Source organism: Ovis canadensis, chromosome 3 (assembly GCF_042477335.2).
Source record: "Ovis canadensis isolate MfBH-ARS-UI-01 breed Bighorn chromosome 3, ARS-UI_OviCan_v2, whole genome shotgun sequence".
NCBI lineage: Eukaryota > Metazoa > Chordata > Mammalia > Artiodactyla > Bovidae > Ovis > Ovis canadensis.
In genome coordinates, this window is record NC_091247.1 from 33639395 (window position 1) to 33651818 (window position 12424).

The 12424-nt window shown below is 43.5% G+C and overlaps 1 protein-coding gene across 6 annotated transcripts in view; it reads left to right on the plus strand.

Moving 5' to 3' along the window:
- DRC1 (dynein regulatory complex subunit 1) overlaps positions 1-12424 on the plus strand; it is an 88779-nt gene that overhangs the window by 17570 nt on the left and 58785 nt on the right. For all 6 annotated transcript variants that reach the window (XR_011255557.1, XR_011255558.1, XR_011255559.1 and 3 more), the window contains exons 6-8: positions 943-1029; positions 1621-1743; positions 9475-9614. Coding sequence is in view for 3 of the 6 variants with exons in the window: in XM_069582824.1 (XP_069438925.1) it covers positions 943-1029; positions 1621-1743; positions 9475-9614 (350 nt within the window). In the remaining 3 variants the exon portion in view is untranslated. The remainder of the gene's footprint in view (positions 1-942; positions 1030-1620; positions 1744-9474; positions 9615-12424) is intronic.

Below are 12424 nucleotides of genomic sequence, written 5' to 3' on the forward strand. Positions count from 1 at the left end.
CCTAACCACCCAGGGAGGGCCCTAGACTGCTGTAATTGCTCCGTCTCACCGCTCTCATTGAGGTCTCTGCTCTAGGGTTTCATTCATTTGCTTGTTCATATGTTCGCTCCTCCAACAAATATGCAAGTGTCTACTAAATGGCAAGCACTGTGCCAGGGGCTGGGGCAACAACCAGGGACAAAGTCCTGGATGGGACCTGTATTCTAGCAGAGGCAGCTACCCAATAGACAGATAGATTACTATGTATGTAATTTGACAGGTGGTGATAAGCACTTGGAAAGAAGATAAAACAGGGTAAAGTAAGAGGAGTAGAGGAGGGAGATCAATGTTCCAGAACATCAGGCATTTTTGAGCCACTTATCTAACGTGTTTATGACAGTTAGGAATGTGGGGAGGGGAAAGGGGCATGCCAAACAAAATCCAGGAGCCTGTACTCTGGACTGGCCTGAAATGTTAAGGACTGACATCCAGACAGGCCTTTCCAAATATGGAAGAGAACCAAGAGGTGGGGGCCTCTCTCTTTGGATTAGCACAGACTTATCTCTGCATTCCCATCCACCCCCACCCCCACCCCCTGTTCTGTGAGCTCCATGCTGCCTTTGCTTCATGGAAACCCCAGCCACTGCAATGCTGCCACTCAAGTCCCAGTGGATACATGTCAGGGTTGGCCTTGTGACTTCTAGGCCCTGGCCGTCCCCCACTGGACATAGGACGGCTGGACACTTCCTCTCACAATCCTTGTGAAGCGGTAGGCTTTGTAACACTCCCCATGCAGCTCCTTCCACGGTGCTTTGGGTGCATGAAACCTGACAAATCTGCATTTGGGTTCGATTTTGTGTGGGTGGAGATGCAATGCTGCTGCTGCTGTCTGAGTGCTCTTTGATGGTGTGGGACCTGCCTGATTAAAGCAGACTCAAGAGCCCTTTTTCCTTCTGGTTGCAGAAAGCATTTGAGGTGGAGAGACAGGAACTGCTGACCAGCAATAAGAAGAAATGGGAGCGGGCGTTACAGGCTCACAACGCCAAAGAGGTCAGAGAGTGGCCGGTGGGGGAGGCGGAGGTGTCAGTGGTGATTTGTAGAGTCTGGGGTAACTCCTGCTGAGGCTGGATTTGCTAGCTTTTTGTACCTTGGGGAAGACTGCTGTAACCCCACATCCTGACTGCTACTGCCAGGTAAGCAGTAGGGCCTGTGGACAGCCCCCTCTTGTGGTGGTGGTGGTTGGTACCACGTGTATAGCCCTCTGGTTTCACTGGTCCGGCCACTCTCTCCTTTGTTTTCTGGGTATCTCCCCCAGCCATGGGTATTTGTGGCCCAAGAAACTGTTTTAAGACACATTCTAAAGGATGTAAGATTATCAATTTATTTCAGAGACATAAAGAACAAAGAAATAATATGACCAAAATCCATTAGATTTTTTTTTTTTCTTAGAAATACAAATGTCTGATGGCAGGGTCTGCACTCCTCTTAGAGTCTATAGAGTCAGGACCCTGTTAAGCAATGCAAGCCATGGCCTTTGAGTTCAAAGCCTTGGGGCACAGAGGTTTTGAGGGCAGAGAAACTCCCTTCAGAGTTAGACCAGGGATGGGGCCTGTCCTTCCCCTTGTCTCCCTATGCCTTTAGCTGGAATATCTGATGAACCGCATCAAGAAAGTGGAGGACTATGAGAAACAGCTCAACAAGCAGAGGATCTGGGACTGCGAAGAGTACAACACGATCAAGATCAAGCTGGAGCAGGACGTGCAGGTGTGGCTTGTTTCTCCGCCAGGGTGTCTGGGCGGCTCGGCAGACGGAACACCTGTGAACGTCTCATCCTTAGCAAACACTCACAATATTCTAGAGCTAGTCCACCCAACCAATACTTACTCATTATCTGCTCTCAGTGATCGTATCTGAAGGAGCTTATTTACAAGAAACATGTGGAGGAATTCTTTCTGTAAAAAACCAGTGAAAAATTGCCAAGATGCTGAAGGGGTCTGGAAACCATGGCATGTGACGGATCATTGAGAGAATTGCGCATTTTTGCCAGGTGGAGGGAAAATGTCTCTAGGGCCAGGTAATGGTAGGGTGGCCACCATGCGATGGGTGCCTACCATACTCCAGGCACTTAACACACAGTTTCCCTAATCCTTATAGTAACTCGAAGGGGAGAAATCACTAGTGTCATTTTATATGCCATGAAATTGAGGCTCAGAGACAAGGCTGTTTGTTTATCTGGTAAATGGTAAGCCCTGGATTCAAACCCAGTTCTGTGTGCTTTCCCTGGTGGCTCAGAGGTTAAAGCGTCTGCCTCCAATGTGGGAGACCTGGGTTCGATCCCTGGGTCGGGAAGATCCCCTAGAGAAGGAAATGGCAATCCACTCCAGTATTCTTGCCTGGAGAATCCCACGGACGGAGAAGTCTGGTAGGTTACAGTCCACGGGGTCGCAAAGTCGAACACGACTGAGCGACTTCACCTTCACCTTCACCCTCTGTGTGCCTTGGTAACTTCTGTCTTTCCCAGTATTCCAAACAGCCTCCTGATGCTGGTTGAACATAGCAGTAAGGCAGATTCCGACTCACCATCAGAAAGAACTGCCTCATAGTTGGAACCGCCTAACACAGAAAAGGGTCATCCCACAGAACAAGAGTCCTTTTATGTCATAAAGTATTCAGAGGCTGAATGACTGTGTCTGTCTTCAGTGTAGAAGGATTCCTGCAGTGGGAAGGGGGTTAGATTTTCTGGTTCCTAAAGTTCCGTACAAACATAGGATTCTGTGTTTCAACATCGGTTAAAAAAAAAATTATCCCTAATTATGTTTAGATGTAACATAGTTGCATCTTAACATTCAAGCATGTTCTGTTCATTTCAGTCTTCATCTAGAAAAACATGTTAAAGTTTTTCCACATAGCCTTTGGTAGAATTTCAGTTCTTAACTCCTCTTGTATAATGAGATTAAATTTAAAAACCCTATTAGGGAATTTCCTGGTGGTCCAGTGGACTCAGCACTTTCACTGCCATGGCCCCAGGCATTAAAAAAAAATCCTATTAGACTACAAATATGTTTCCAGTCTTGAGAATTTTCTTGAGCCTTTCTTAATATTAATGTCAGGGAGCTGAGAGTTACTGACAAGGAACAGTAGACTTTTGTAAGAAAGCAGCATGGCTTCTGTGGGCTGTACACATTACGCTGTTAATGAAAATAGCTATAGTTAAGTTTTCTGAAGTTATCTTGGTTCTATGATCATTTACATGATAGCAGTACATACTAGTCTCGAATAGTGAAATAATGGAACCTCACATTCTTTTTTGTTGTTGTTTTGTCTTTCTTTTTGTGGTAAAGACCTTTAATAGAAGATCTACCCTCTTAGCAAATTTTTAAGTTTAAGTACAGTATTGTTAATCATGAGCTCTAGGTTATACATTATATTTCCAGGACTTATTCATCTTGCACAGATGAAACTTTGTAACACTTTGACTAGTACCTCCTCATCTTCCCCTCCTCCAGCCCTTGCTATTGCTGCTGCTAAGTCGCTTCAGTCGTGTCCGACTCTGTGCGGCTCCATAGACGGCAGCCCACCAGGCTCCCCCGTCCCTGGAATTCTCCAGGCAAGAACACTGGAGTGGGTTGCCATCTCCTTCTCCAATGCATGAAAGTGAAAAGTGAAAGTGAAGACACTCAGTTGTGTCTGACTCTTAGTGACCCCATGGACTGCAGCCCACCAGGCTTCTCCATCCATGGGATTTTCCAGGCAAGAGTACTGGAGTGGGGTGCCATTGCTTTCTCCGCCTCCAGCCCTTGACAGCCCCTCATTGCAAATTTTCCTCTCTGCTTCTTTTTCATTATTTTAGATCTCACATGTAAGTGAGATCATGCAGTATTTGTCTTTCTGTATCTGGCTTATTTCACTTAGCATAATGCCCTGCATGTTCATTTCTGTTGCAAATGGCAGGATTTCCTTTTTCTAAAGGCTGAATAATATGCCATTGTATGTATATAGTGTTAATTGCTCAGTCGTGTCCAACTCTTTGCGACCCCATGGACTGTAGCCTGCCAGGCTCCTCTGTCCATGGAGATTCTCCAGGCAAGAATACTGGAGTGGGTAGCCATTCCCTTCTCTGGGGAAATCTTCTCAGCTCAGCTTCAAACCTCAGTCTCCTACATTGCAGGTGAATTCTTTACTGTCTGAGCCACCAGGGAACCTTTTAAAAATCCATTAGTCCATCATCAGGTATTTAGATTGTTTCTGTATCTTGACTGAAGTGAATAATGCTGCAATGAACATGGGAATGCAGATACCTCTTTGAGTTCCATATTTCAAATTTTCAGGTTACATATTAATATTACCTGATCAAATAGTAACTATTTTTAATTTTTTGAGAAACTGCCATATTGTTTCCATAGTGGCTGTACCAGTTTGCATTTCTGCTAACTGTTGAAGGATTCTCTTTTCTCCAGATCCTTGCCAATGCTTGCTGTCCTTTGTTTTTTGATAACAGCCATCCTAATAAGTGTGAAGTGATATCTCATTGTGGTTCTGATTTGCCGTTCCCTGATGATTAGTGGTGTTGAGCATCTTTTCATGTACCCTAGTCATCTTCATGTCTTCTTTGGAGATATGTCTGTTCAGGTTCTTTCCCCATTTCATAACTGAGTAACTTATTGCTATTGAGTTGTAGGCTTGGAACCTCATGTTCTTAATCCAATGTTCAAATGCTTGAATGAAGTCAAGAAGTTATTGAAGGACATGAATGAAGCCAAGAAGGACATGGGACATGAGGAGATTATAGAGGTTAAGAGGTAAGACTAGGGAGGTGAGGGGCAGAGAGGCAGGTAGCCCAGGAGACCTGGCTTTCCTGGCTCACGCTGTCTGGATGGACTAGTGGTGAGGTGTGGGTATTTGGTAGGCAGACAGATGGAGACTCTCAGAGTGGGAACCTGCGTGCAGTTCATCAGTGTAAGAGTTCTTCCTTGTGTCAGAATGACTATCAGTTCAGTTCAGTTCAGTCGCTCAGTCGGGTCCGACTCTTTGCCACCCATGAATCGCAGCACACCAGGCCTCCCTGTCCATCACCAACTCCCGGAGTTCACTCAGATTCACATCCATCGAGTTAGTGGTGCCATCCAGCCATCTCATCCTCTGTCGTCCCCTTCTCCTCCTGCCCCCAACCCCTCCCAGCATCAGAGTCTTTTCCAATGAGTCAACTCTTCTCATGAGGTGGCCAAAGTACTGGAGTTTCAGCTTTAGCATCATTCCTTCCAAAGAAATCCCAGGGCTGATCTCCTTCAGAATGGACTGGTTGGATCTCCTTGCAGTCCAAGGGACCTTCAAGAGTCTTTTCCAACATCACAGTTCAAAAGCATCAATTCTTTGGCACTCAGCCTTCTTCACAGTCCAACTCTCACATCCATACATGACCACTGGAAAAACCATAGCCTTGACTAGATGGACCTTCGTTGGCAAAGTAATGTCTCTGCTTTTGAATATGCTATCTAGGTTAGTCATAACTTTTCTTCCAAGGAGTAAGCGTCTTTTAATTTCATGGCTGCAGTCACCATCTGCGGTGATTTTGGAGCCCCAAAAAATAAAGTCTGACACTGTTTCCACTGTTTCCCCATCTATTTCCTGTGAAGTGATGGGACCGGATGCCATGATCTTCGTTTTCTGAATGTTGAGCTTTAAGCCAACTTTTTCACCCTCCTCTTTCACTTTCATCAAGAGGCTTTTTAGTTCCTCTTCCCTTTCTGCCATAAGGGTGGTGTCATCAGCATATCTGAGATTATTGATATTTCTCCCAGCAGTCTTGATTCCAGCTTGTGTTTCTTCCAGTCCAGCGTTTCTCATGATGTATTCTGCATATAAGTTAAATAAGCAGGGTGACAATATACGGCCTTGACGTACTCCTTTTCCTATTTGGAACCAGTCTGTTGTTCCATGTCCAGTTCTAACTGTTCCTTCCTGACCTGCATACAGATTTCTCAAGAGGCAGGCAGAATGACTATACCGTACCACGTTTTACCCTTGAACTGAGAAAAGGTAATTGAATCATGGATTACCCATATTGCAATATGTGAAATATTTTAGTAGATTGAACTTTATCATAGTGCCTTGGAGCTGTAGTCACGATAGTAAAGTCAGATAGCATCAATTTTTGTCAGAAAGATATGGCATGCGGTTCACTTCCTAACACTAATTCTTTGCACTGTATCATTTCTAAAATACGAAACTAATTTTTTTTGCAAACCCCCAAAATATTGAAGATCCAGTACCTATAGGTTTGGTTTAATAGGTACAAGAAGTGAAAATAAGAAGGTATACTTTTCAGTTCTTACTACTAGAAAGGTCATATTAACAATGAACAAAGAGAAACCTATAAACATTATATACTCAACAATTTAACCACCGATACCCACCACTCCAAAATAAAAGAGCTAGGAACACTTAGTTCTTGATGTAGGAAGCAACTTTTATTTTTAGGCCTTACGTGCTCATTTAAAATTGGAAAATGGTTTAGTACAACTTTACTGCCAGAATATTAATCACAAAAATTAAATACAAGGTATTTACTTACCAAGTATTGTGAACTTACCTGGTACAAAGCATAAAAACAAATAAGATATAGTTTCTGTCCTCTAGGAGTTAACAATCGTTTGAGTTAGAAAGCAAGATTGTGAATAGTCTAAGTAGTTTAAGAGAGTGAATGAGGGCTTTCCTGGGGGCTCAGTGGATAAGAACGCCACTGCAGGAGACACGAGTTCAGTCCCTGGTCTGGGAAGATCCCACATGCCAAGGAGCAACTAAGCCGTGTGCCACAATGATTGAGCCTGTGCTCTCGAGCCCGAGAGCCGGAACTGCTGGTGCCCGAGTGCCCTAGAGCCCTTGCTCCACAACAGGAGAAGCCCACGCCACTCAGAGAGCAGCCCCCACTCTCTGGAACTAGAGAAAAGCCCACGCAGCGGCAAAGGCCCAGCCAGGTCAAAAACAAACATAAATAACATAAAAATTCTACAAAAAGATAAGTTCATATTCGTTGCTAATGGCCGCAAAGGCCATTTTTTTTTTTTTTTTTAAAGAGTGAGTGACAGGAAGAAAAGGGTAAGCAAGAGTTTGGAATGCGGAGTCTGTAGTTCTTAACGGAATCCCTGGGGCTCCCTCCACCCCCACAGGTTGAGATCAGTGATAAAGAGGCCCAGTGGTATCTTTAGAATCAGCTGAGAAGGCCAGAGGGAAAGGCTGTACTAAATTTCTGTTCTGCTGGGTCGATGTTGGCTACCAGTGTCAGCCTGGGGCTGGAGTTGGCTTCAGAAAGGAGCTCCCTGGCTCCTCCAACTGCCCCAGGAGAAAGAGGAGAAGAGGCGGGTGATCCACACCCACAGTCCCTGGAACACTGAAGGATTTTGGTGACAGGTTAAATTACAATCTCTATAAATGATTCTTCCAAACTAAACATGATGTTTTGCCATTAGTCTATAGGAACACAGAGTACAGCTTTGCAAAATATCTTTGCATAATTGAATAAGCACAGACGTTTCTCCAGGCAAGAATATTGGAGTGGGTAGCCATCCCCTTCTCCAGGGTATCTTCCCTGACCTAGGGATCCAACCTGGGTCTCCCATATTACAGGCAGCTTCTTTACTATCTGAGCCACCAGGAAAGCCCCAGTTCCCTAAGAATATTAACAAAAAGCAGGAGTAGATATTTTCAACAAGAGGAAATAAAATTGGCTAATAAATATTCAACAGTGCATGTACAGGCAAAAGACTGTAAATTAAAACAATCCAGTGACAGATTATTATTATTATTATTATATATATTTTTGCCTATAAAACTGACTTAGATTTAATATCTGTTTTTAGATCACATCCACTGGCTGGTTAGCTCAGTTGGTTAGTGTGTGGTGCTAATAAATTCTTTTAGGTCACAAAGAAAAATACATGGCCTAATTACTTTTGTTCAGAGTTTTGTAAACTCTATCAACTAGGTGAAATATTGATGATGGTTTCACAAAACCAACAACAAAAAAATAGTGCCAGTGGTATTTTTTTCCTTTGAAGATGTATTATGTAAGAAAAATAGAGTCTATTTACATAATGATTATTATGTAATAATCTGCCTTTCAGAATAAAATTCACCGGAGAATTCATATAGTAGGGCTCACATTTATAACTTACGTGCTCTTCCTGTGTTATAAATATACAAATTGTTCTATGGCCCAATAAGTTTGGCAAATGCTGTCTTAGTGACAGGGGCTCATTGCAAAGGAGGTCCATGGACACGGTTAGAGCAGACACCCAGATGCTCAGGGTCACGGGGCTCCCCAATGCCTCGATCCCAGCAAAGCCTGGAGTTTGCTCATGATCATCCAAAATCCAGAGCAGCTCTGGAGACCCTCCTTTTCTGTGAGTGTTCACACTCTCTCAGATTGTCACCATCCAACAAAAAACTTTCCTATTGGACTTCTGTGCCACCCATGCTGAACAGTGGCCTCCCCAGTATCCAGGGCTGGTCCCATTTGAAGCAGCAGAGATGGTTATGATTGGAGCACAGTGGCATAAATCATCATGACTTTGCTGGAAGAATTGCTGAGAATCTTTTCCCCCAGTGGACATAGCACACAGCCATCCCTAGAAGGTTGCAGGGTCCAGAGCAGTGGCTCAGGCTGGAACCACCCTGGGTAATTGCACTTGAGATGAAGCTGTGCCTTCAGCATCTTCTATAGGCCCGTTGGGATACTGTCAAGTCAGAAATTTCTAAATGAAACTTTAAGCATGTTCAGCAAGAGTGGGGTGCAGTTCCAGGCAGCTCCCTGCTCCTTCCCAGGCCTCCCGCCCCAAGGGCCAGGCCTGCCCTGCATGGTGTTGAGCACTGACAGGTGGGGAGGTGGGTACTTGCCCACAGTCAGTGGAGTATGAACCATAAATTGTGGGAATCAGTTTACTGAGAACCTTTGAACCTGACTTCTGAGAATCTACTGTAAGAAAGTAAAATACTCCCAATATTTTACATGCAGTACTTTCCACCATTATTTTATAATATTGAAGATTATCAAATCAACATAAATTTATATACTATAAGGAAATAATAAAACATCATGGTATATGATAAATAAATATTTCACATATGCTAAATTATAAAAATATTATGTGCCATTGTATGCTTAGTCGATCAGTGTTGTCCTTTGACAACCCTATGGACTGTAGCCTACCAGGCTCCTCTGTGCATGGGGATTCTCTAGGCAAGAATACTGGAGTGGGTTGCCATGCTCTCCTTCAGGGAATCTTCTCAACCCAGGGATCGAACCCAGATCTCCTGCATTGCAGGCAGATTCTTTACCATCTGAGCCATTGTCCAGACCTTTAATTTGCCTCTAATGATAAGTTTTCTAAGAATTCAGGTAGAGACACTTGTTCCTGAGGTTCCTCCAATATGACTTCAGAACCGAGGGTATAATAAATTGTACCAGGACCAATTAGAATTATTTTTTTAAAACTTTAGATTCTTGAGCAACAGCTTCAGCAAATGAAAGCAACTTATCAGCTAAACCAAGAAAAGTTAGAGTACAACTTCCAGGTGCTGAAGAAGAGAGATGAAGAAAGCACAGTGATTAAGTCCCAGCAGAAGAGGAAGATCAACCGGTAAGCTCGCATGCAGAGTGTCTTTCTTCTGGGCCTTTCTCTACTGAAAAGAGGGATGGGTATGTACTCTTTTGTAGGAGTAGAAATTGTTAGAAGTATAACTAATTCTTAGGGCTTCCCAGGTGGTGTTAGTGGTAAAGAACCCGCCTGTCAAAGCAGGAGGTAAGAGACATGGGTTCGATCCTGGGGTCTGAAAGATCCCCTGGAAGAGGGCATGGCAACCCACTCCAGTATTCTTGCCTGGAGTATCCCCATGGACAGAGGAGCCTGGTAGGCTACAGTCCATGCGGTCACAAGAGTCAGGTATGACGGAAGCGACTTAGCATGTACATATAACTAATTCTTATTAAAATAAGTTTTTCTTTTTTTCCTTTGAAAACAGGATACATTCAACTGGTTCTGTCCTCTTGACCCCACAGGCAGTTTACAGCAAAAAGAAAAGAGTTTACAGCAAAAAATCTGTCTCCCATCCGTCTTTTGTCTTGGTCCTCTGTCCCACCTCTGGATTCGTTTCTTTTGCTTTTTCCAAAATTTCTTTATGCACATACAAGCAAACACAAAGTCTCATGCCCATCTGCTTTTACACAACTAATAGCATCCTATACACATTGTTCTGTATCTTCAAGATGTTTCCATACCAGTTCATAGAGAACGTTCATGTTATTTCTTAAGCTGTCTTGTATAACACCATAGATATGCTAGAATTTACTCAACCAGGCCCACACTGCTGTGCATTTTGTTGACTTCTAAACCCTTGCTGTTGCAAGTAATGCCAACATAAGTATTAGGTTGGTCAAAAAGACCGTTCGGGTTTTTCCATGACATCTTACAGAAAAACCCAAATGAACTTTTTTTTGCCAACCCAGTACTTATGTCAGTGTGTCACTTTGCGTGTGCACAGGGCTATCTGGAGAATAAATCTCAACTTGTAATTACAGAAACAGTACATGTGCATTAGACAAAATTGGAAAATACCTCAAGTGAAAGTAAGATAGAAACATATGTGCTCAGTCGTGTCTAACTCTTTTTAACCTTACCATCTATAGCTCACCAAGCTCCTCTGTCCATGGAATTATCCCAACAAGAATGCTGGAGTGGGTTTCCATTCCCTTCTCCAGGGTATCTTCCCAACCCAGGGATCAAACTCACATCTACTGTGGCTGCTGCAGTGGCAGGCAAATTCTTTACCACTGAGCCACCAGGGAAGCCAAGATAAAGACATAAAAATACCATATTCTTACTATCAGGGATTAAGTATATTTCTTCCCCTCTCTATATTAATATATAGATATGACATCATACTACAACTCTTTTGTAATCTCTTTTTAAAAAGTCAGTAACCTCCACCTTTTCATTTCAGCAAATTTCATTTCATCTAAATATCTGGATCACATTCATATTCTCCAAAGAACTGTTGTTTAAGTTGTTTAACTTTTGTTGTTAAAGTGGTAAAGAACCCGCCTGCCAATGCAGGAGACCCTAAGAGACTGTGGGTTCTATCCCTGGATCCAGAAGATCCCCTGGAGAAGGAAATGGCAACCCAGTCCAGTTTTCTTGCCTGGAAAATTTCATTGTCAGAGAAGCCTGGCAGGCTACAGTCTATGGGATGGCAGAGTCAGACAGGACTGAGCAACTTAGCACGTAGCATCCTTTGCAGTGAAAAGTGTTAGTTGCTCAGTTGTGTCTGACTCTTTGCGGTCCCATAGACTGTAGCCTGCCAGGCTCCTTTGTCCATGGGATTTCCCGGACAAGACTACTAGAGAGGGTTGCTGTTCCCTTCTCCAGGGGATCTTCCTGACCCATGGATTGAACTCAGATCTCCTGCATTGCAGGCAGATTTTTTTACCACTGAGAATCTTATCTAAACTAGTACCTCATCTAGATCTAGGCATTTGCATCACGTTGTTAAATTAAGTTCCTTAAATCTCTCTGATCTATGAGATTCCCCCCCACCCTTCCACCTGCCAACCTCCTTTTTACATGATGCTTATATACTTACTGTATCCTCTTCTCTTGATGTATGTGTGTGAGAGTGTGGTGGGGGTGAAACCAAAAGTCTAGGTCAGTTATCTGGTAGAATGTCTCATTTTTTTAATGTGAAAATAAGAATGATCAGTGTTTGTGTATGGGGGACTTCTGATTTGTTGTTAAAGATTTTTTTAATGTGAACCATTTTTAAAGTCTTTATTGAGTTTGTTACAATATTGCTTGCATTTTAGGTTTTTTGTTTCTTTTTTGGCCTGGAGGCATGTGGGATCTTCCCTTCCTGACCAGGGATTGAACCCACCTTCCCTGCACTGGAAGGTCAAGTCTTAACCACTAGACTGCCAGGGAAGTCCCCAGGGATCTTCTGACAATTTCAGAAGAATGCTTGAAAGGGAAAATTTTATTTTTAGAATTTTTAAACTGAAACTATGTCAGTCCTCAAACCTTCCTGTTCCTGTGTTAGTGGGGCTACTGTTCAGTAGCATGAAGTCTGAAGTCTGGTCTGGGTTCTGAAAGCCATGCCTGTGTTATTTCATGTGACAGATTTCCAGTTACAGAACTCCTGTTGGCAGTGAGCTGGGCATCGGTGGCCTGCCTGTGTTCGTCATGCTGTGGCCCTGTCTCTCCTAGTGCTGGAACCTTTGACCAACCCCCTCTCCTGCCAGCCAGGTTCCCCCAGTGCCCTGTGTGAAGCTCTTCCTAGCACTCGTCACACATTTCTGAAATTAACATTTGTCTTTGTCTCTGGGTGCACTGATGGTGCTGTGTACTCAGACATACCCTTGTATTCATCTTGGTATTCCAACATATCCTTGGCACAAAAG